The following is a 25,553-nucleotide window of genomic DNA, read 5'->3' on the forward strand; positions in this document are numbered from 1 at the left end:
TGCCTCTCCAAGCAAACCTTTAATATCCTACCCATAATTTCTAGCAACCATCCTTTTAGTACAATGTAGTCAATTTCCATTATATAACCTGAACTTTGTGACCCCAAGATATCTTTTGTACCTGTTTAGAAAGTACCACCATCTTTTCTACAGAATCCTAAAATATACAGTATATAATTTATAAACACTAAACACTAACTGAAAGACATAGGAAGTCTCAAATTTCTAACCAAAAACAAAAAGAAGAAATGGTCTGAGTAAATGGATATTGCCTTGTGTTTTAATGGGGAAAAAGTACAGGTTTTGTAGTCAGACAACTATGAATTCAAACAAAATCCTGTATCAAACACTATGTAATAGTGGGAAATTCATTTCTTTTTCTCTTTTTTTTTTTGAGACAGTTTTACTCTTTTTGCCTAGGCTGGAGTGCAATGGCACAATCTCGGCTCACTGCAACCTCTGCCTCCTGGGTTCAAGCAATTGTCCTGCCTCAGCCTCCGAGTGGCTGGGATTACAGGTGCACACCACCACACCCGTCGAATTTTGTATTTTTTTTTTTAGTAGGGACGGGGTTTCACCATGGTGGCCAGGCTGGTCTCGAACTCCTGACCTTAGGTGATCCACCCTCCGCAGCCTACCAAAGTGCTGGGATTAGAGGCTTCAGCCACCGCACCCAGCCAAGTTCATTTCTTTATATATGTTTTTCCATCTGCAAAACGGTAACCATCAATCTTACACTACAGGGCAATTGTGAGGATGAAATAAGATGACAGAAAGCACCTATCATAGTGTCTGGCAAGTTTAGAAACATTAGTTCCTTTACCAAATACTTTATTCTGTGTTACAATCCATCTGGGTAGGGAGAGTTAAATTTAATCCACTGGAGCTAATCCAACTTAACTCCAACAGAAATAAAACTCTCAGCTCTTGATCCTTCCTATACCAAATCACAATCCTCAGCTTGACACTCACCTCATTCGGCAAATAAATGATCTCCTTGAGCCCATACACATTCTCATGGAAGACTGTTGACCTTCCTTTTTCACTGTTCCAGTCTTTAGATCCAGGATACGCCCTGAAGGAGGATGTGAAGAGCAGTCTGGAGTGCATTTTTGTGTGTGGGGAAGAGGGGGAGAGACACTGAAGGCAAAGATAAGTAAGCATCCTATTCATGCCCTTAATCTCCTTTCTTAGAACTGACCAAGCAGGAGATGATTTTTTTTTTCAAGTCTAAAATACTTCAATTATCATCAATGAATCTCACTCTTAAGTTCAAAGGCAGCACTGAAAATAACATTGTGCAAGGAAAAGTAGGAGTGGAAAGTAGTATTAGAAAACAAGAGGCGGCCGGGCGCGGTGGCTCAAGCCTGTAATCCTAGCACTTTGGGAGGCCGAGACGGGCGGATCACAAGGTCAGGAGATCGAGACCATCCTGGCTAACACGGTGAAACCCCGTCTCTACTAAAAAAAGTACAAAAAACTAGCCGGGCGAGGTGGCGAGCGCCTGTAGTCCCAGCTACTCGGGAGGCTGAGCCAGGAGAATGGCGTAAACCCGGGAGGCGGAGCTTGCAGCGAGCAGAGATCCGGCCACTGCACTCCAGCCTGGGTGACAGAGCGAGACTCCGTCTCAAAAAAAAAAAAAAAAGAAAACAAGAGGCAAGGCTATATTCTCATGCCTGATTATTTGTATACACACACAGACATACATACAGAGTAAACGTCAGTGGTTGAAAAACAAGTAATTTTCTGTAGTCTCAGCTAATCAGGAGGCTGAGGCAGGAGGACTGCTTGAGCGCAGGAGTTTGAGGCTATAGTGTGCTATGACTGTGCCTGTGAAGAGTCACTGTACTCCAGCCTCAGCAATAAAGCAAGACCTTGTCTCAAAAAAAAACAAAAATAAAAAATTTTACAAATAAAAAAACCAAGTAATTTTATATGTTATAGAAACATATATCTGTTTGTCTTCTTTATTATATAGAAACGAAGAACAACTTTTGGGGAAAAGGAAGAACTAGAAAAATGAAATCATAAAAACATACAGGAGGGGAAAACTGGTCAAGTGCAGTGGCCCACGCCGGTAATCCCAGCACTTTGAGAAGCCAAGGTGGGAGGAATGCTGAAGACCAGGAGTTTGAGACCAGTCTGGGCAACAGACAGAACCTGTCTCTACAAAAAATTTAAAAATTGGCCAAGTGTGGTGACATGAACTACTCCTAGCTACTCAAGAAGCTGTAAGAAGGCAGATCACTTCAGCCCAGAAGAGTTCAAGATTACAGTAAGCTATGATGCACCACTGCACTCCAGCCTAGGCAAGAGAGTGAGACCCTGTTTCTTTTTGGGGGGAAAAAAAGGAGGAAAACTAAAGATCAACAACACTAATATGAGTATATTGAAATTTCTTGCATTTTAACTACCAGTTTTTATCTGCTTCCACTTTAAATTTTTTTCTAGAGTTGCTCAAGAATAGATATGACTTGTTTCCTCTAGCCAAACTCTGGCCAAAAGACTGAACATAATAAAATAGGGGAGAAAAAAAGAACAACAGTACAGATACAAACAACAACATAAAACACCTTGTACACCGACCAATGACCATATCTATAGAATAAAAAGCTGTTATCATTGAACCTAGCACAAAGCCAAGCACTAGGAGGTAGAAAAAATACCAGATAATTATCCATACAAATGAGATAAAAGCATGGGTAATTCCCTTAGAATGGAAAAAAAAAAAAAAAAAGTACTGTAGGTTTGGCTTTTACTGTTCTATTTACACTAATATTAAGATAAATGTAAAATATTATCATTAATGAAATATTTTCTAAGGATGAGCCACAAAGTAGATAATCTCTTATGGATAAAAAGAACTCCTTTATACTCATTAAAGGAGAAAATTCTTGAAGTCTTGCCAGAGTCAACAAACCAATTTAAAGGCTAAAACATCTCTTAAGCCTCAGGAAAAAAAGAAGAAAGGGCTTCTCATTCATTTCCCATACACATAACTCTCACCTGTCAGGGCATTTTCCGAAGTGGAAAGCTGCTCACGAAGTTTATCCACATCATCTGGGTGCACCTGATCATAGAGTGTGCTGCCAAACCATTCGGACTGTGGCTGGTTCAAAACAGGAGTCACGGAGTCAGAGACATACACCACCCTGCCTGTCTCACATGAGACAATAAACAGAAAGCCATCTGCTGCCTCCAAGATCAAATGTTTCAGTTCCTGCACAAGGAAAAGAAATAGAAGTTAATATTGAACTCTGAAAAAACAAGTATTTCTATTCACAGGAAGAAGTAAGACACTTCAGGCCATATGCATCTCTCTATAAGCAACTGCTGGCTCACACCTGATCCACAGTCACAGGTTTCCACCCTAAACGTAGTTACCTTCAAAAATAAGAAAGTTTTTTCTAATACATATTTCTTCACTTTCTCTGTCACTATCCACCTCTTCCTCTCTATCTCAGGATTCAAGAAGAATAAAAAGGCTTGGGCTAGGCACAGCGGCTCACGCCTGTAATCCCAGCACTTTGGGAGGTCAAAGTGGGAGGGTCACTCGAGTCCAGGAGTTCAAGACCAGCCTGGACAACAGGGCGAAACTCTGTCTTTACAAACAAACAAACAAAACAAAACAAACAAAAAGAACTAGCCAGGTGTGGTGGCACATGACTGTAGTCCCAGCTACTCGGGAGGCTGAGGTGGGAGGATCACTTGAGCCTGGGAAGCAGAGGTTGCAATGAGTCGAGATCACACCACCGCACTCCAGCCTGAGTGGCAGAGCAAGAGACCCTGTCTCAAAAAAAAGGCTTACCATGAACAATAATTGACTTAATTCCATATTGTCTGGTCTCTTTTTAGGATCTTGCTTGACAAATATTCCAATTTTCTCTCTTTCCCCTGAGGCCTATAAAAATGATCAGGTTTTCTCAATTCTATGTAAATCTTCCCTCACTTTAACCCATCTCATCTCTCTTTTTCAGCAGGAAGCTTATACTAAGAATAATGTTATATTCACTGGCTTTATCCTCTTACCTTTCAATTATTTCTCAATCTCACGTCAATCTGCACTCTAAACTACTGTTTTCCTGTTCGGTTTGGTTTTTGTTCTGCCAGGAACAGCATACATATATTTTTTTTTTTTTTTTTTTGAGACGGAGTCTCGCGCTGTCGCCCAGGCTGGAGTGCAGTGGCCGGATCTCAGCTCACTGCAAGCTCCGCCTCCCGGGTTCACGCCATTCTCCGGCCTCAGCCTCCCGAGTAGCTGGGACTACAGGCGCTGCCACCTCGCCCGGCTATTTTTTTTTGTATTTCTTAGTAGAGACGGGGTTTCACCGTGTTAGCCAGGATGGTCTCGATCTCCTGACCTCGTGATCCGCCCATCTCGGCCTCCCAAAGTGCTGGGATTACAGGCTTGAGCCACCGCGCCCGGCCGCATACATATATTTTTAAGGAGGTTACTAATGTCCTCCTAAATACCAATTCAAGTCCCTTCTCCTGGGTCTTCATCACTTTATTCAACCTCTCTGCAGAATCTGACAATCTTGTCCATCTTATCCTTTACATTTTATTTTTTCCTACCTCCTTCTATGAGGCTGTACTCCAATTTTTGCTTCCTCTTCTGTTTCAGACTTCCTTTCCTTTGTTCAAGTCTTAAATGTAGACATTTCCAAAGTTCATCTTAAGTTCTCTTTATTAACACCATACTTTCTTCCTGGGAAATCATATTCACTCTTCCCCACTACGAAATAATACCCAAGTCTATATCCCTAGACCTGACTAATTTTTTTTTCCTGAGCTTTCAGCAGACTTGACTTTCAAGTATCTGCAAAACATTTATAAATATTCTACTAGCAACTCAACATCAACATTCCAAAACCTGAATCATCATTTCCCTCTTAAAAAAACAACCTGCCGGCCGGGCGCGGTGGCTCAAGCCTGTAATCCCAGCACTTTGGGAGGCCGAGACAGGCGGATCACGAGGTCAGGAGATCTAGACCATCCTGGCTAACACAGTGAAACCCCGTCTCTACTAAAAATACAAAAACTTAGCCGGGCGAGGTGGCAGGCGCCTGTAGTCCCAGCTACTCGGGAGGCTGAGGCAGGAGAATGGCGTGAACCCGGGCGGTGGAGCTTGCAGTGAGCTGAGATCCGGCCACTGCACTCCAGCCTGGGTGATAGAGCGAGACTCCGTCTCAAAAAAAAAAAAAAAAAAAAAAAAAAAAAAAAAAAAAACCTGCCACGCTCTTCCAATATTCTTTCTTAACAGCACCCCCCCAAGCTGGAAGCCTCAAAATCTAACTATTCTCTCACATTCCAGTGATAACTCAGTTTTATCAATTCTACTTTCCAATGCTTTGTCACTGTCCTAGTCATCTTTTGCCAAAACTAATTAAGTAATTGCCCTTTCAATCCATCCTTAAAATGCTACCAGATCTGCTAATACATTTTTGATGTCTCCCCACTGCATAAAAATTAAAATCTAAATTCTTTAACACCTAAACATTCCATCATTAGATCCCAGCCTGCCTTCCTATTACCTCCCAAAAACATGCTAAAACACTTGACTTTCTTTGCACAACCCAATTATTCCACACTTCTAAGTTTTTGCTCAAGTGATTCCCAAAATCCTCAACACTACTCCCCAACTCATTTTCCATATCTGCATTTCTACAGGATTCATTACTGCACTTCCGTTATAGAACTAGTTCTATGTTTAATTTATTTATTTACATGTCTGTTTCCACCAGAAAACCATTTCTCTTACCATTCTTTCTATTTCTCACAGCACAACACACCTGGTTTGCCCACAAAAGGTGCGTTACTGGAGTTTGTTGAATACCTGCACATGTACTGTTAAAGCATATTAACTATTTCAATGTATGTAACTATAAAGCATGTACTTTTAAGTAGACCATCCTATTTGGAAAAATTCTTATTCCATTTTCTCAAACTATATTCTCTCCTCCTTTCTAATCATTTGATTAAATTGGTGACATTAAGGGCATACTTGATTGATACTGAATTTTTTTCTTTCTTATACCTCCTACATTTTCCAAATTTTTCTGTAATGATCATGTTATTTTAATAACCAAAATAGAACATGGCTTCCTTACCCTCAGAAGTCTTCCCTAACCATCCTCACTCAAGTCTAGCCATTCTATTCACTTTAGCCATCCCTTTGGTATATGTCTATCTAGTCCCACATAAAATTACTAATTAAAAAATACAATTCCTCTCTTTATGCATTTTCCTGTCATTTTCTGTTGTATCCTGCCACTCACGTACTTATATTCAGATGAAGCTCCTAAAAGGCAGAAAATGTTTATGCCTTCTGTTTTTCATAGTGCATCAAATGTAACAGAGCACATCCCAAGCAACAATTAGACTCTCAGTTATTGTATCACCAAAAGAGGAACAGATTCATTCTATTACTAAAACTAGAAGCTGCTTCGGGGATAAGAAATAGATTTCTTCCATCTTCTATAACCCTAAAGGCAAGGAAGAAAACTGGTTCCATGGACATAGTCATTCCCTCTGTGAGTCCACTGTTCTTCTTCCATCCTATATGCTATATTCATGAGTCAAGTTCTCAAATATTAATACTTATTAGTTTGTTAAATGGTTTTCACAGCTCTTCTCTACTTCTCATTGTCCCAATGCTAATTAACGTTATAACTAAGAACTGAAATTCATTTTCCCATTGTCTGACTTTTTCCTGAAAACCTGAATTCTTGTCCAAAAAATGAAAACTTTCAAGAGATTCACCCAGATTCTAGACTTTCTCAGAACTGTAAGTCCCAGAGACCTGATCAGTGAGGAAAGACGGCTTATAGGAGCCATCAGTGGATGTGTTGCCAGTTCCCCGCAAGGACTTCATGTGAGAAACTGCCATGCGTAAGATGGTTAACTTGTCTGGTTTTCGAGCCAGGGCACTACAGGTGGGTACCATATCTGACAGTTCTGTGATGTAGGCTGTCATCTTGTTCCGTCGCCGCCGTTCAATTTCACTGTGATTTTCCCTGCATGGAAAGAGAGAGAAGCCCCATCCAGGTGGTCACATCTGGTCATTTGGTAGCAGGGAGAGTGATACGGACACCAAGTGTGCTGCTGAAGAATGTGGTATTCAGATTTAGTGATGCTTAAGTCTCAGCAGTTAAAATAAGGTTTGCCAACCTTCTCATGCAAAGCAAGCATGAAACAGAACTAATAAGGCAGACAGAGAACAAGCAGATAATACAATTCCCTTCCCCCTATTTCCTGGAAACTTCACATCATTTGCAAATTACCACTCCCTCAGAAAAAAAGCTGTTTTAAGAAATGACAGGCCAGGCATAGTGGCTCACGCCTGTAATCCCAGCACTTTGGGAGACTGAGGAAGGTGGATTACTTGAGGCCAGGAGTTCGAGACCAGCCTGGCCAACATGGTGAAACCCTGTCTCTACTGAAAATACAAAAATTAGCAGGGCACAGTGGCATGCCCCTGTAATCCCAGCTACTTAGGAGGCTGAGACAGGAGAATCACTTGACTCCAGGAGGTGGAGGTTGCAGTGAGCCAAGATTGCACCACTGCACTCCAGCCTGGGTGACAGAGCAAGACTCCATCTCAAAAAGAAAAAAGAAAGAAAGAAAGAAATGACAATATTTCTAAATGCTGATTTTACTCACTTAAGTTCCATTGGAACATATAACCTCAGCTTGGTTAACTCCCATGTTGACTAATTCAACTATTTAAAGGCCAGAAAATAAAAGGATCAATTTTTGCCAACTCAAGTATGTAGCTCCACAGCTGATACAAGAATTGATGGTATAGATTTCCTTGGTCTATAAAATATGGTAAGTCTCTCTCTTATTTGCAACATTAAAAGGCAGAATTTGAAGATTTTGAAGTTTTATTTGGCCCATTAATGCACAAAGTCCTACCTTCTTTATCTGGGTGTGCTGCCAGTGCACTCAACTTCTTACAAGACTTAAGATACACCATCTACTAAAAGTCCTATATGGGTCCCCCGTCTGGGACGAAGTTAACTGGAGAGCAGGAGTGGAGTGGAGAGGAGGATGATTAAAGGTCTGGCAAGAGACAATTTGAATCTCACCCAGGTAAACAGACCACAGCTCCAACACTGACTTCCTCAAAATTAAGACAGAAAGATATCACTGTTAACAGGAATAATCCAGTAGTTTTCCAACAGGAATTTTTTAAAGCCCATTAAATTTCTCAGTGTCCTCCATCAGGATGCCTCAAGGAGATAACCAAGCAACATGCTGCATTTCTGCTTCTACTCAAATATTTGCTAGAAATATTTTCTCTCTCTCTCTTTTTTTTTTTGAGATGGAATCTCGCTCTGTCACCCAGGTTGAAGTACAGTGGCGGGATCTCGGCTCACTGCAACCTCCACCTCCTGAGTTCAAGCAATTCTCCTATCTCAGCCTCCAGAGTAGCTGCAACTAAAGGTGCACGCCACCACGCCCAGCTATTTTTTTTTTTTATTTTTAGTAGAGATGGAGTCTCCCCAAGTTGGCCAGGATGGTCTCGATCTCTTGACCTCGTGATCTGCCCGCCTCAGCCTCCCAAAGTGCTAGGGTTACAAGCATGAGCCACTGTGCCCGGCTTGCTTTATCTCTTTTATTTATTTCTGTTACCACCTAAGAATTCTACTTGAACAAAAATTATTTGTCAAAAAAAAAAAAGAAAGAAAATTAAAAATCTAACATAAATCTCTTTTTTCTGAGAAGAGCAAAGGGAGGTCAAGTACATAAGTGACTTGCCCTAGGCTGCTCTCTTCCCAATACGATGTTTTCTCCACCACATCATGCCAAATCCATTTTCTGAATAGTGAAAGGGTTAGTAAGAAGCTCGAGTTAAACTGGCAGCAAAATGAGTTTGTGGCCCAGATTAAAGAGGAAATAGTAGAAAAAAGGGGGAAAATAGTAAAAATAGGTATCAGCATCAATGATCTATTTCCTAAGTCACCCCCAAATCACGGATACTAGAAAACAGAAAAGTCTATACATATTTCTTCTGCAGTATTTCTGCATTACAAACAACAGTCTCCAAAGAGAATTCCAGAGTCTCCTTTCTAAATGGCAAAAAGGGTCTCAACACATAGGCCCATATTTAGTTACACTTTGCCTAAGACATAAAATTCTACTCTCAAACATAAAGCACTCATCTTCCTAGTATCTGACAGATTTCTGACACGTAAGTACAGAAACCTGGTCTTTTAAATAGCCACATCAAGGAAACTAAAACTTTTCTAGAAAACTACCACAAGAAAGGATTAGATCACCAAAGCAACACTAGTTCTGTTGTGAGAATAATCTAGGCTGTGAGTCTTCATAGGAAAATAGGTGTGAGTTTCCTAGAGGTGTGGAGTAAATGCTGAGGCCTAAATACTGGGAGCTAATCACAAATACAGATATATTTGTGGTTTTCTGATAAAAAGAGTATTTCCCTGTTAAAGCACCAACTGGCACAGCTGCATTACTTCTAAGAGCTTTTTGTTCTGTGAAACTTAGTACTGACATAAAGAAAAAAAGAAAAAAACTTAATAGCAATTTCTTAAATCCCTAAGCAAAGTTCCCTCAACTCACCCACTTTCTGATGGGGAAAGCCAAAGTTCCTGTTACACTCAAACTTCTAAAAAATCTTGTCCTCTCTTGCCACAGATAAGGAAAAATACAAAGAGAAAGGGGAAGAAAAGATAGAGTAAGAAAAAGGATAGAAAAAGCAGCATCATCTGCTTCATCATGCTAAAAGACACTGTTCTCCTACCTGGCAAGTCTCTCTTTATCCGCAGAGCTCTGCTCATCATCCGACCTAAAAATAGAATTAATGAACTAAGCTAAAATTAAAATAAAAAAGAAGGAAGGAAGGGGGGAGGGAGGAAGGGAAAAAAGGAAGGAGGAAGGGAAAGGAAATGGAGGGAGGATAAAAAAAGAAAAGGAGAAGGAAGAGAGAAAAGTATATAGAACTAAACAGATGCAGAGAAGAGAGGAGGGAAATGAATTATAGGCAGGAACCTTGCCTGTAACTCTACAAAGTCATCTGTTAGGATAAAGAAAAAGTAACTTACAAGATAAAGGTCAACATAAAAGCAAAGCCAATATATATTGTAAATTAACATGATCTAAACACAGGAAGCATTTTGCCAATTGATCTCTGTAGGAACCAAAGATATACAGAGTCTGAACAAGAACAAAGGGAATTCAGGAATACCATTTTCATACACTGCTCCCAATCTGGAAAGAAAATGATATCCACATGTGTTATTCTATAATGACAAAATTAAAGACAGAGTAAATTAAAGATGATAGTATCAAACAAGTGATCACAAATACAATCTCTCTGTCTCTCACACAAACAACACATGCATGTACCACACAATGACAAAATAACCAACCAGATTTCACTGGAGAAATTATATAAATAACTATAAGAACTAGGTTTCTGGCATGTCCTCTATTATTGATTTGTTCCTAAAGTAATTCTTAACTTTGATTCAGTCCCTTTGCCATTTCTCTGCAGTACAGCCACACAGGAATGGATCAAAAGTAACAATTCCCCCTCCACTGGAGAAGGATACAAAGAACCATCACTAAATTTTTCCAGAAAACTGAGATACTGTAATGATAGGTGGCAACTGAAGAAATAGCAAGGTGTTAGCAGGCCAATGTATCAGGAATGTGTCAATAAAAATGTATTTAAAATAAAATGTCTAAGTATGACAGGTTAACAAGCTAAAAGATTATTTAGGGCCGGGCGCGGTGGCTCAAGCCTGTAATCCCAGCACTTTGGGAGGCCGAGGCGGGTGGATCACAAGGTCAGGAGATCGAGACTATCCTGGCTAACATGGTGAAACCCCGTCTCTACTAAAAATACAAAAAACTAGCCGGGCGCGGTAGTGGGCGCCTGTAGTCCCAGCTACTTGGGAGGCTGAGGCGGGAGAATGGCGTGAACCCGGGGGGCGGAGCTTGCAGTGAGCCGAGATCGCGCCACTGCACTCCAGCCTGGGAGACACAGTGAGACTCCGTCTCAAAAAAAAAAAAAAAAAAAAAGATTATTTAGCTATTAAAAATGACGAATACAATAGCCTTATCAATATATGGGAATGTTTTTATAAAATGGTCAATAGACAGAAAATAACACAGTAACAAGGAAGAAGAATGTAAAAATTTACGCATATATTCTGAGGACAAGAGAAGGAGAAATAAGTGATATTCAGCAGTTTAGAGTTTTACATTCCTTGGGTTATTTCTTCTAGATAGTTCCTTAACAAACTACAAACTTCTTTTTTTTCAAAAAGTTGAGCAATTTTCAGCTTTTAAGACCCTCTATTGAATTCCCAAGGAGGATATGTGAGATGCACTACCTTAACAAATCATATGAATGAATTCTGTTGTTTGAAAAAAAGTTAAGCATCTAAAATCCCTACTTCTACTGCCCCTACTACTACAGATCCACAATCCCTTATCCACCCCAGTATTTCTGAATGAAATATATGCACATTAAGCAGGACAAACGAAGACTAAAATCATTCACGCCATGTTTTCATGGCTTTTTGAAATTTCATCAAGATACTGTGGACCTTTACTACCAATAATATTGATGGTCTGACTTTTTAATGAAGGTTGAAAAACTATCCTCCAAATATCTATGATTAACTTCTCATTTTAGAGATGGTTCACATTCTAAAGACAAGTGTCTACTTCAATTAACTTTGATAAACAAATTATTCTTCAAAAACCTCTTAACTTCACTCCTTTCCTGTTGCCACTGCCAATCTAGCCCAGGCCCTCAAGATTTTTTTTTTTTTTTTTTTGAGACGGAGTCTGGCTCTGTTGCCCAGGCTGGAGTAGTGCAGTGGCGTGATCTCAGCTCACTGCAAGCTCTGCCTCCCGGGTTTACGCCATTCTCCTGCCTCAGCCTCCCAAGTAGCTGGGACTACAGGCGCCCGCCATCTCGCCCGGCTAGTTTTTTTGTATTTTTTAGTAGAGACGGGGTTTCGCCGTGTTAGCCAGGATGGTCTCGATCTTCTGACCTCGTGATCCGCCCCTCTCAGCCTCCCAAAGTGCTAGGATTACAGGCTTGAGCCACCGCGCCCGGCCGGCCCTCAAGATTTTATAGCTGTCTTATTATTTCAGCAGCTTCCTATCTATCTCCTTATAGTCCAACAGTCCATCCCTTTAATCAATTCTATAACTGCTACCAGAGAAATATCCCTGCAATGCATTTTATATAATATCCTCTAATTCAAAGCCTGAGATTGCATCTCACCACTTCAGAATAGTTTTTAACTACTTCCCCTGATATTTCTTATGTCTACATCAATGGTTCCTTTGTGCTATTGTTCCGTAGGACCAGCAGCATCATAATGAATAAATACTAAATGCTAAGTGCTCAGTTTAATCACTGATTTTGAAATAACAGATTATTCATTTTCTAAGGTGGAAGGTAAACTTAATTTTATAAAGTAGGCCACTTATTGTGCGGCTCAATATTTACTGTAAAAACTTTCAAAAGAAATTGATATTTAAGTTAAGAAGAAATTTAATAAAAAACAGAGTATATTTCATCATCTTGATAGGTAATTAAAGCATCAAATTTGAAGTTGGAGTTAAGAAGAATTTAAATAAAAACAGAAAGCAAATGGTTTCTCAACATCTTGATAGGCAATCTCTCTTTAAACAAATTCTAAGTTTTTTCACCTGTAAAACTTCTGCCGCTGCAAAACTGCTTCCTTTCTACTGTTTTTTTCTGAGACAAAATCTGTTCTGCTGTCACCCAGCTGGAGTGCACTCTCCTCTCGGTGCCATCTCTGCTCATCTCCACTCTTGTGCCCCACGGAATTCTATGCCCTGCCTCTGGGAGTAGCTTGGATTAAGAGGCACTCCACCACCATGCCTGGCACTTATGGGTTTTATATATTTTATATTTTTAGTAGAGATGGGGTTTCACCATGTTGGCCAGGCTGGTTTTGAACTCCTGACCTCAAGTGATCCACCCGCCTCTACCTCCCAAAGTGCTGGAATTACAGGCGTGAGCCACCACTCCTGGCCTCTTACTGTCATTTTTAAAAGAACAGGACCAACCAGGCATGGTGGCTATGCATATAATCCCAATATTTGGGAAGCTGAGGTAGAAGGATCACTGAAACCCCAGAGTTTGAGGCTGCAGTGAGCTATGATCATGCCACTGTACTCCTGCCTGGGAAACACAGTGAAAACAATGTCTCTAAAATGTCTCTAAAAATATACATATATTAAAATAAAATAATAGGCTGGGCACAGTGGCTAATACCTATAATCCCAGCACTTTGGGAGGTTAAGGTGGGTGAATCACTTGAAGTGAGGAGTTCGAGACCAGCCTGGCCTACATGGTGAAACCCCATCTCTGCTAAAAAAAAAAATTATTACAAAAATTAGCAATTAGCCAGGCATGGTGGCACATGCCCGTATTCCCAGCTACTCGGGAGGCTGAGGTGGTAGAACAACTTGAACCCAGGAGACAGAGGTTATAGTGAACTGAGATTACACCACTGTACTCCAGCATGGGCGACGGAGTGAGACTCTATCTCAAAAAAATAAAATAGGCTGGGTGCGGTGGCTCACACCTGTAATCCCAGCACTTTAGAAGGCTGAGGCGGGCGGATCACAAGGTCAGGAGTTCAAGACCACCCTGACCAACATGTTGAAACCCATCTCTACTAAAAATACAAAAATTAGCTGGGCGTGGTGGCAGGCACCTGTAATCCCAACTATTCAGGAGGCTGAGGCAGGAGAATCGCTTGAACCCGGGAGGTGAAGGTTGCAGTGAGCCGAGATGGCGCCATTGCACTCCAGCATGGGCAACAGAGCAAGACTCTGCCTCAAAATAAATAAATTAATTAAATAAAATAACAGAACCATTATCTGTATTCCTATTTTTGTAAATCTATTTAATAATAAATTCAAACACAAAATCCATAATTTGTGCTCCTATGGAAACCTTGCAAGCACATTGCTTTAGTTATCACATACACAGAAAAACATTGTATAAAATATACTGCCAGTCTGAAGCCATGTCACCTGAACATAAATGATAGTTACAATACTAAGTTTCCCATACTTCCAAACAGGAAAGAGATTGGACAAAGAAATTCAGTCTCGGCCGGGCGCGGTGGCTCAAGCCTGTAATCCCAGCACTTTGGGAGGCCGAGACGGGCGGATCACGAGGTCAGGAGTTCGAGACCATCCTGGCTAACACGGTGAAACCCCGTCTCTACTAAAAAATACAAAAAACTAGCCGGGCAAGGTGGTGGGCGCCTGTAGTCCCAGCTACTTGGGAGGCTGAGGCAGGAGAATGGCGTAAAAACCCGGGAGGCGGAGCTTGCAATGAGCTGAGATCCGGCCACTGCACTCCAGCCTGGGCGACACAGCGAGACTCCGTCTCAAAAAAAAAAAAAAAAAAAAAAAAAAAGAAATTCAGTCTCATCCAGAAAAAATTAAAAGTTAATATGCTAGGATTGTCTGGTTCTACAACATAGATCATATTATATGATATATTACCTACTACTATATTACCTGGCAAACCGTTCCTTATCGTTAGACATCTGATCATCATCACACCTGAAGGAGAAAAAAAGGATTGTTTCAAAGCATTGCACTTGTTATATCTATTTCACTCTGAAATGAAAACTAGAAAGGGGTGAAACTATTCAATAGAAAAAAAGCTAATGGAAAAGCATCACAAAGTGATAGAAATAGCAGCACCCCACAGAACTTAGAAGACCCACAACTATTATTTGTCAGGTTTCTGGTATTTCCATTACCCTTACACCAAAAAAAGATGATGATCTAATGACAACACAGCTGACTGGTCTGTCAGCACAATTCTAAAGTAAGGGATAGCTTTGGATATTTTTTTAATTATGGCAAAAAACACATAAAATTTACCACATACCATTTTTAAGTGTACAGTTTAGTGTTAACCATATTCACATTGTTGTGTAACAGATATCTAGAAGTTTTTCATCTTGCAAAACTGAAACTCTATACTCATTAAACACCATTTTCTCAACCCCTAGCAACCACCGTTTTACTTTCTGTGTCTATGAATTTGACTACTTTGTAGATACCTCATGTAAGTGGAATCATACAGCATTTGTCTTTTTGTTACTGGCTTATTCTTTCAGTATAATGTCCTTAAGATTCATCTATCTTGCAGCATATGACAGGCTTTCTTTTTAAGGCTGAATAATATTCCCTTGTGGGTACATACTACATTTTCTGTATCCATTCATCTGTCAGTGGACATCTGGGTTACTTCGACCTCTTATCTATTGCACAAAATGGGCCAATAAACATGAGTGTGCAAATATCTCTTTAAGACTCTGCCTTCGGCCGGGCGCGGTGGCTCAAGCCTGTAATCCCAGCACTTTGGGAGGCCAAGGCTGGGCAGATCACCAGGTCAAGAGATCTAGACCATCCTGGCCAATATGGTGAAACCCCATCTCTACTAAAAATACAAAACTTAGCTAGGCGTGGTGGCACGTGCCTGTAGTCCCAGCTACTCGGGAGGCTGAGGCAGGAGAATCACTTGAAGGCGGAGGTTGCAGTGAGCCGAGATCATGCCACTGCACTCCTGGTGACAGAGCAAGACTCCATCTCAAAAAAAAAAAAAAAAAAAAAAAGAGAAGGGGGAAAGTTAATTTGGTGGTGCTTTTCTCAGGCACAACAACCCGACTTGGTAAGATAAACTATGATAGTCTTTTTTTATGACTAGGAAAAGGATAAATGAACTTCTCTTTGGATCTGCATGTAGTTGTGACTACTGGATTTTGTGGAAGCAATGACTCATGGTTAGAGCTAATTCACAGGTATAAAAAAAGACTAGTGGTTACCCTCATATCTTTCATACACACAGTGAAGTTCCACTAATAGCAAATATCATTATAATTCAGGATTAAAATAGGAGGAATTCTCAATAAAGTTGTTTGAAAAAGTCTGTCTTCTCCAGAAATTGAAATCTCTTCCCTTCTTCACATTTATTGAGACTCATTAAGTCTCAAGAGACCTCTTAGAGAATTATACTTCCACTTGCAACTATTTCTTTGTGATGGCCAAGTCACGGTTGTTGTTTTCAAGAGTATTTGGCAAGGTTCATCTAGTCAGTAGCCAGAAATATGAGCCTTAACTTTAAATGTTACTATAAAAAAAGAAGATAGATGCTATTAACCGTATGAAGCATTATAAAACTAAACAATGGCAAGCAATTTACAGTATGGACACCCTTTGTGTAAAAACAAAAACTGAGATGAGTGTGTGTATGTTCACATATACACATCTATATATAATTGTGTATACACTAAATATTTCTGGAAGGATACTCAACAAACTGGAAACTGCAGTTGTCTGAAGAGTTTTGAAGGTCCAGGCCAGGCGCAGGGGCTCACACCTGTAACCCCAGCACTTTGGGAGGCCGAGCCAGGTGAATCAGGAGTTTGAGACGAGCCTGGCCAACATGGCAAAACCTTGTCTCTACTAAAAGTACAAAAATTAGCCGGGCGTGGTGGCAGGCGCCTGTAATCCCAGCTACTCAGGAGGCTGAGGCAGGAGAATAGCCTGAACTCGGGAGGCGGAGGTTGCAATGAGCAGAGATCATGCCATTGCACTCCAACCTCGGCAACAAGAGCGAGACTCCATCTCAAAAGAAAAAAAAAAAAAGAGTTCTGAAGGTCCAAAGTGAAAAGAAGATGTGCTTTCACTGTATATAACTCTGTACTGTTTGAAATTTTGTTTTTGTTTTTTTATTCTTTTCTGAGGCAAGGTCACCCAGGTTAGAAAGCAGTGGCACAACCTCGGCTCACTGCAACCTCTGCTTCCAGGACTCAAACCACCCTCCCACCTCAGCTTTCCGAGTAGCTGGGACGACAGGCACACAGCAGCACATCCAGCTAATTTTTGTAATTTTTTTTTTTTACAGGTGGAGTTTTGCCATGTTGCCCAGACTGGTCCTGAATTCCTGAGCTTAAGCGATCCACCCACCTCAGCCTCCTAAAGTGCTGGGATTACAGGTGTGAGCCACCATGCCTAGCCTGAAATTTCTATAATAAAATACACTTATATTACTTTCCCAATTAAAGAAAAAACTTAGTTAATAAAACAAACAAATAAGTTTAAGGTGCAGTGGCTCATGCCTATAATCCCAGCACTTTGGGAGGCCGAGGTGTGCAGATCACCTTAGGTCGGGAGTTCAAGACCAGTCTGACCAACATGGAGAAACCCCGTCTATACCAAAAATACAAAATTAGCCGGGCGTGGTGGTGCATGCCTGTAATCCCAGCTACTCGGGAGGCTGAGGCAGGAGAATCGCTTGAACCCGGGAGGCAGAGGTTGTGGTGAGCTGAGATCATGCCATTGTATTCCAGCCTGGGCAACAGGAGCAAAAATCAAAAAAAAAAAAAAAAAAAAAAAGGAAAGAAGGAAGGAAAATAAATGATATTAAATCTGGGCACCCACACAATCAAATCATTTTTTTTGAATTGGGCTCCTTTATCAAATGTCTGTTACTCAGCAATGTACAGGCTACCGGGGTAATATTCTTCCTTTCTTTGAGTCTTACTGTTTTCCTTACTTGAAAACAAGACAAACAATCGGTCCTCAGCAAGAATATCCCCCTTTTCTGAAAGAACTCCTTCATCAATACATTAAAAAGTCCATTTGCAGGCCGGATACAGTGGCTCATGCCTGTAATCCCAACACTTTGGGAGGCCAAGGTGGGAGGATCGCTTCAGCATAGGAGTTTAAGACCAGCCTAGGCAACATAATTTTAAAGTTAGCCAGGTATTATGGCTCACATCTGTAGACCCAGCTACTTAGGAGACTGAGGTGGGAGGACTGCTTGAGCCCTGGAAGTCAAGGCTGTAGTGAGCCAAGACTATGCCACTGCACTCCAGTCTGGATGACAGAGTAAGACCCTGTCTCAAAAAAATAAGAAGAAGAAAATAGGCCAGGCATGGGGGCTTACGCCTATAATCCCAGCACTTTGGGAAGCTGAGGCACATGGACCATTTAAGGCCAAGAGTTCTGGACCAGCCTGGCTAACATGGTGAAACCTCGTCTCTACTAAAAATACAAAAATTAGCCAGGTGTGGTAGTCGCAGCTACTCAGGAGCCTGAGGCATGAGAATCACTTGAACCTGGAAGGCAGAAGTAGTGAGTCAAGATTGCACCACTGCACTCCAGCCTGGGCGACAGAGGAAGACTGTCTCAAAAAAAAACAAACAAATAGTCCATTTTAAAAACTACAGAACATTAATTACTCAAAAATACAAATTCCTCATGCCTGTAATCCCAGCACTTTGGGAGGCCAAGGAGGGCAGATCACAAGGTCAAGAGATCGAGACCATCCTGAGCAACATGGTGAAACCCTGTGACTACTAAAAATACAAAAATTAGCTCGGTGTGGTAGCACACACCTGTAGTCCCAGCCACTCGGGAGGCTGAGGCAGGAGAATCGCTAGAACCCGGGAGGGGGAGGTTGCAGTGAGCCGAGATCGTGCCACTACACTCCCGGTGACAGAGCAAGACTCCGTCTCAAAAAAAAAAAAAAAAAAAAATACAAATTCCAATTCCTGCTACCTATAAGAGGACTCAACAGGTATCAGAGGGTATGACAGAGTCATAGATTAATGACACCTCAACCAATGAATTACGCCTCTCAGTATGTACTCCCTTGTGTAACACCCTCATACACTCACAACTGGAACATATGACTTGCTTTGGCCAATGGGACATAAGCAAATGTCATATAAGCAGAGGTTTGATAAGCACTTGCACACTGGGATTTGTGCTGTAGATTGTAGCTATCACCACATGAAAAAATTCAGTCTGGCCTCCTTGAGGATAAAAAAACCACATAGACAGAAATACCCAGCCATCCCAGCTGAGTCCAGTTCTCAGCAGACCAGCTGAGAATGCAGTCTTATGAGTCTAGGTGAGATAAGCAGAATAAACGTGCAGTCAATCCACAGAATTGAGAAATGACAAACTATTGTTCTTTTTAAGCTATGAAGTAATACAGAACTGATACAGAGAGTTTGTAAATGCTGTCCTATCCTCACTGAGATCCTTTCTCTCACTGAGATCCTTTCTCTAGATATATTAACAGAATGCTTAAAAATTTTCTGAGATATAGGAATATTTATAGTTTTGTGATGAAGTACTCTTCTTAGACCTAAGGACAAAAATTTACAAGTCAGAAGTATAAAGATCATAAACTAATTTTTAATATCAGACATCTAAGGAAAGTTTTTCAGTCTCTTACCTCAAAAATTTACTGTTCCCTTCTCCATCGTCATCAAAATCCAGCCTGAGGAAAGCCAACAATAAATACTTTAAGCCTGCTGATAATACAAAACGTTAACAAGTTAAAATTTCTCAACACAAGCTACGTGTACACCCACCCAAATGGAATAATGAAAAGAGGAAGCGCAGAAGTCAAACAAAGCTACATTACCTCTTCTTCATGGTCCCAAACTAAGCAAAGAAGAACAAAACTGGGGCCGGGCGTGGTGGCTCACACCTGTAATCCCAGCACTTTAGGAGGCTGAGGCTGGTGGATCATCTGAGGTCAGGAGTTCAAGATCAGCCTGGCCAACATGGTGAAACCCCGTCTCTACCAAAAATACAAAAATCAGCTGGGCATGGTGGCAGGCACCTGTAATCTCAGCTACTCAGGAGGCTGAGGCAGGAGAATTGCTGGAAACCAGGAGGTGGACGTTTCAGTGAGCCAAGATCGCGCCATTGCACTCAAGCCCGGGTGACAACAGCGAGACTCCGTCTCAAAAAAAAAAAAAAAAAAGTACAAAACTGGATAATAGAAAAAAGTACCTTCTGCTACCCTAACACTTTCCTAGAGTAGCAGTCAATTTTTGCCAAAGTTTTGCATCAGACTACAACCTCTATAAAGGCAGCAGGAATCCACTCAGAAAAGGTAAGAAAAAAATTAACATAAATAATTCAGATCCATGTTTCATTTCTATAGCCTGCTCTAAGCCATGTTACCAAACTTCTGAAACATCTTTCAAAGCAGTGATCTTACATAAAAGAGTAACTTAACAACTACGAAGATTGTTAGATAATGTTTCTTTCCTTCATTGATCTAATAAACATGAAATATATTCTACATTCAAGACACTGTGCTAGGTGAGGTAAAAACTAGAACCTTGCCCTCAAGGGGCTCTTCACCTAGAGAAATACAAATATAAAACAAGTGAGAATAGGAAAGTGTCACATAAGGGGTACAATCAACATGTTACAGACATTCAGTGAAAGAAGTGAATTTCATTTAAGGAGATTAGGAAAGATTATAAATAATAAAATAGGCTGATCTCTGTACACTACTGAACTAAAATATTGCTCATGTTACCACCTTAACCTAGCGATCACTCTTTTTACTTCTACTAGTGGGATACCTTGATATTATGGGCCTCTACATGGGTCGCATTTGAAGTACACATACAGCATCAATCCTGAAAGTGTTTGTTCCTCTTCCTCCTTCCTGAATCCCCTAATCTGATCACCTGTAAAATCTTACCTATCTACCCAGTATCTCAAATTATTTATTTCTTCTCCTTCTTTCTTTCTTTTTAAGAGACAAGCTCTCAGTCTGTTGCTCAGGCTGGAGTTCAGTGGCATGATCATAGCTCACTGCCGCCTTGAGCTCCTTGGCTCAAGGGATCCTCCCATCTCAGCCTTCCAACTAGCTGGAACTATAGAAGCACGCCACTGCACCCAACTAAATTTTTTTATCTTAAAAAATCTCGGCCGGGCGCGGTGGCTCACGCCTGTAATCCCAGCACTTTGGGAGGCCGAGACGGGCGGATCACGAGGTCAGGAGATCGAGACCATCCTGGCTAACACGGTGAAAACCCGTCTCTACTAAAAAATACAAAAAACTAGCCGGGCGAGGTGGCGGGCGCCTATAGTCCCAGCTACTCGGGAGGCTAAGGCAGGAGAATGGCGTGAACCTGGGAGGCGGAGCTTGCAGTGAGCTGAGATCTGGCCACTGCACTCCAGCCTGGGTGACAGGGCGAGACTGCGTCTCAAAAAAAAAAAAAAAAAAATCTCAGCTGGGCATGGTCACTCACACCTGTAGTCCCAGCACTTTGGGAGGCCAAGGTGAGCAGGCTGCTTGAGCTCAGGAGTTCAAGACCAGCCTGGGCAACATGGTGAAATCCCGTCTCTACAAAACATACAAAAACTAGCCAGGCATGGTGGCACATGTGTAGTCCCAGCTACTTGGGTTGGGGGGTGCAGGAAGGGCTGCAGGCCTTGAACCTGGGAGGTCAAGGCTGCAGTGAGCTGAGATTGGGCCACTGCACTCTAACCTGAGTGACACAGCAAGACCCCGTCTCAAAAAAGAAAAGGAGCCAGCCACGGTGGCTCACACCTGTAATCCCAGCACTTTGGGAAGCTGAGGCAGGTGCATCACTTGAGGTCAGGAGTTCAAGACCAGCCCAGCTGACATGGTGAAACCCCGTCTCTATTAAAAATACAAAAATTAGCTGTGCGTGGTGCCAGGCACCTGTAATCCCAGCTACTCAGGAGGCTGAGGCATGAGAATCACTTGAACCCTGGAGGTGGAAGTTGCAGTGAGCCAAAATTGCGCCACTGCACTCCAGCCTGGGTGACAAGAGCAAAACTATGTCTAAAAAAAAAAAAAAAAAAAAAGGAAAGGGGAAAGAAAGGAAGGGAGGCAAGGAGGGAGGGAAAGGTAATTGCTAAGTCAAACAAAAAAAATGAAGGAAGTAAAGAAAAGAAAGATAATTTCTAAATCAAAGAAAAAAAACTCTCGTCATTTTCCCCAGGCTGGTCTCAAATTCCTGGGCTCAAGTAATCCTCCTACCCAGCCTCTCAAAGTGCTGGCATTACAGGCATGAGCCTCTGTGCTCAGCCCAATAACTCCAATTCTAAGAATCTAAAGAAATAATATGAAATAGGAAAAAAAAGTTTAGGTACAAAGAAGTTATTTGCAGCATTATATATAACAGCAAAATCTTCAAAACAATTTAAATGTCACAAAATAGGAAGTTAAGTACATCCTTTCATGCAACCATTAAAAATTATGTTTATGGCTGGGTGTGGTGGCTCATGCCTGTAATCCCAGTGCTTTGGGAGGCCGAGGCAGGCAGATCACGAAGTCAGGAGATTGAGACTATCCTGGCTAACACGGTGAAACTCCGTACTAAAAATACAAAAAAAAAAAAATTAGCCGGGCGTGGTAGCGGGCACCTGTAGTCCCAGCTACTCGGGAGGCTGAGGCAGGAGAATGGCGTGAACCCGGAGGCGGAGCTTGCAGTGAGCCAAGATCGCACACCGCACTCCAGCCTCGGCGACAGAGCAAGACTCTGCCTCAAAAAAAAAAAAAAGCATGTTTATATAGAATATGTAACAATATTTTTTTTAAAGGGCCGGGTACAGTAGGTCATGCCTGTAATCCCAACACTTCAGGACGTCGAGATGGGAGGGCTGCTTGAGCCCAGGAGTTTTAGACTAGCCTGGGCAATGTAGTGAGACCCCGTCTTTAAAAACAAAAAAAAAGTTAGCCAGGTATAGTGGCATGCACCTGTGGTCCCAGCTACTTGGAGAACTGAAGTGGGAGGATTGTTTGGGCCCAGGAAGTTGAGGCTACAGTGAGCCATAATCGTGCCACTGCAGTCCAGCCTGGGCAACAGAGCAAGACTCTTGTCTCCAAAATGTGTGTGTGTGTGTTGCTTATTATTTACATAAGGTGCCAAAATGTGTGTATATGTATTGCTTAAAATGTGTGTGTGTGTATATTGCTTATTATTTATATAAGGTGAAAAGACCAGGCTATATAAAACTATATAATTACATAACTATTAAAAACAATTTACACACAAAGACTGAAGGAAATACAATTTAAAAACGGTAGATTTTGGCCTTTGTATTGTTCTTTCTAACTTTCGGTATTTTCCAATCTTTCTTTAAAAGAAATATTAGGCCAGGCATGGTGGCTTATGCCCATAATCCTAGCATTTTGGGAGGCCAAGGTGGGCATATCACCTGAGGTCAGGAGTTCGAGACCAGCCTGGCCAACATGGTGAAATCCCATCTCTACTAAAAATACAAAAATTAGCTGGGTGTGGTGGTGCACGCCTGTAGTCCCAGCTGCTCGGGAGGCTGAGGCAGGAGAATCCCTTGAACCAGGAAGGCGGAGGTTGCAGTGAGCCGAGATCACACCATTGCACTCCAGCCTGGCAACAGAGCAAGACTCCATCTCAAATATAAATAAATAAATAAAAGAAATATTAAAAGACTTCTTTTAGGACAGGTGAAGTGGCTCATGCCTGTAATCCCAGTACTTTGGGAGGCCAAGGCAGGAGGACTGCTTGAGGCCAGGAGTTTGAGGCTGCAGTGGGCCATGATTGTGCCTTTGCACTCCAGCCAGGGTAACAGAGTAAGACCCTGTCTCTAAAAAAACCAAAAAGAAAATTTTGAAAGACTTCCTTTAATATATTTTTTCTGATTACCAATCATAAATGTTCATTTCAGAAAATCTGAAACATCAAAAACAAAAGAAACCATAAGTCACCCATAATACTATTACCCAGAAATCTGATATATATTCTTTCAGTTTTTTCCTGTGTACATATTATACATATTTTTTGACAGTGAAATACCATAATACTGTAACCTTTCTTAATAGCTTGTAAACATTTTTCTATACTGAAACATATTTGTCACTTCTAACTACATAGCATTCCATTTTAAATATACTATGACTTTCTCAAGTGATGCCCTAATTTTGGTATTTATAATACTTCTAATTGTTTGTCACTATACATAACCATAACACAGTGTTTAAAGAGTAAGCTACAAAGCCAAACCCCCAAGGTCCATATCCTATATCTGACATTTATCAGCTTTACAATCTTAGAAAGTTACTTATCTAGCTTACGCTTCAGCAAATGGTTCAAATGTTTAAAGCTACTGAACACATAGCAAGTCTTAATATGTTACTCATGTTACCACTGAGCCCAGGCATCACTCCTCCATTACTATTGGTGGGACAAAAATTAAAGACTGGTTATAATTAGCTGCACAATTTTTAAAAAGAAAAAGAAAGAAAAAGGAAAATTTAATACCAGAAAGTAAATAAAATAGTGCCGATTCTTCAAGGCCCCTCTAAGGCAACCTCCTTTCTGAAGCTTTTCTCAATGTTTACCAATAAATGTATTATTTCCACACACAGAAAAACATAGCACCAAATTTATTCCTTTCTAACAAAACTAGGCATATTCTATCATGTATTCGTGTGTATAATAATTATTTCTATCAGAACATAACCAACTTAGAAAGAAGGACTGTGACTTACTCATCTTTGCATCCTACTTGCAATCAGCACAATGCCATAACACTAATTAGGAATTTAATAAATACTTTTGGAGCTCAATGGACTCTGCATTCCAAACCAAGCAACATATCAATAACTTAGAAGACAGCTATTCTAGAGCTCAGCATTCTCTAAATTCAGAAAAGCAGCCTATCAAAATGATTTTGGGAAAACAGAAACAAAGCTTAATGAAAGCAGCAAACAGTTTTCTCAGGCACAGTAAAATCTCCCGGCTTAGCTACAGTCCTTTACCTTACAGAAATTTTGGTTTAAAAAAAGAACTGCTTATGGAAAACTTGGATAAAAACATAAATTCTTCATAAAGAAAAATTCAGGGACTAAGGAGACTTATATGACAGTAGTGTAGTAAGTAATCAAGTTGAAGTGAGACGGTCAGAAATAGCCAAGTAAGTTCAGCAACTAAATAAATTCAGCAACTAAAGTTGGTTTATAGGAGAGACATTCATAACACACTACACTCAAACTCACCCTGGTCGCCGCTTAACAGCCCTCTGGACAATGGCTCCTCCACCTTGAATTCCAGGTCCAGGGTTTCCAGAGGCAATGGCTGGACCCAGTGATGGTACATCTGATGTCATTTCTGTCAGGAAAATAATGAAGTAAACATTTTTAAAAAGATGGTCCTTGCGTATCAGCAGTATCAAGTTAGCTAAAAGAAATGTTCAAGCTATAGACAAAATCTCAGCAGTTTGCTAAAAATCCCAAATGCTCATATCCAGATTGCTCTTCTTGATTTTTTTTTTTTTGAGACCAGGTCTCACTCTGTTGCCTGGGCTAGAGTGCACTGGTATAATCATAGCTCACTATAGCCTCAAACTCCTGGGCTCAAGCAATCCTCCCGCCTCAGCTTCTGGAGTAGCTAAGACTACAGGCCCGCACTACCACACCCAGCTAAATTTTTTTTTTTTTTTTCTTAGAGATGGGGTCTGGATATGTTGCCCAGGCTGGTCTTGAACACCTAGCTCCAAGTGATCATCCCAAAGCGCTGGGATTATAGGCATGAGCCACCACACATGGTCTCTTCTTGAATTCTTACACTGGTACAAGATATCCCCATACTTCAGTTCTCCCCACATCACAGAGTTTGGAAGAAGTACTATATTCTGCAACCTTCATGTTAAAAAGCTTGTTCATAGTT

At 41.1% G+C, this 25,553-nt stretch overlaps 1 protein-coding gene across 12 annotated transcripts in view; it reads right to left on the reverse strand.

The window, feature by feature from the left end:
- The window catches only part of ARNT (aryl hydrocarbon receptor nuclear translocator), a 68,439-nt gene that overhangs the window by 25,725 nt on the left and 17,161 nt on the right, over nucleotides 1–25,553 (reverse strand). For 2 of the 12 annotated variants that reach the window (XM_009180593.2, XM_017946974.2), the window contains exons 2-8: nucleotides 24,884–24,995; nucleotides 19,301–19,345; nucleotides 14,557–14,601; nucleotides 9,770–9,814; nucleotides 6,803–7,016; nucleotides 3,007–3,220; nucleotides 973–1,099 (exon numbers count right to left, since the gene is read on the reverse strand). In XM_009180593.2, coding sequence (XP_009178857.2) covers nucleotides 973–1,099; nucleotides 3,007–3,220; nucleotides 6,803–7,016; nucleotides 9,770–9,814; nucleotides 14,557–14,601; nucleotides 19,301–19,345; nucleotides 24,884–24,995 — 802 coding nt within the window. Of the gene's footprint in view, nucleotides 1–972; nucleotides 1,100–3,006; nucleotides 3,221–6,802; nucleotides 7,017–7,917; nucleotides 8,347–9,769; nucleotides 9,815–14,556; nucleotides 14,602–19,300; nucleotides 19,380–24,883; nucleotides 24,996–25,553 lie in introns of those variants that run through there. The other 10 variants (XM_009180622.3, XM_003892595.4, XM_003892594.4 and 7 more) reach the window with 9 other exon arrangements.

The sequence above is a fragment of the Papio anubis genome, chromosome 1, assembly GCF_008728515.1.
Source record: "Papio anubis isolate 15944 chromosome 1, Panubis1.0, whole genome shotgun sequence".
NCBI classification, from domain to species: Eukaryota; Metazoa; Chordata; class Mammalia; order Primates; family Cercopithecidae; genus Papio; species Papio anubis.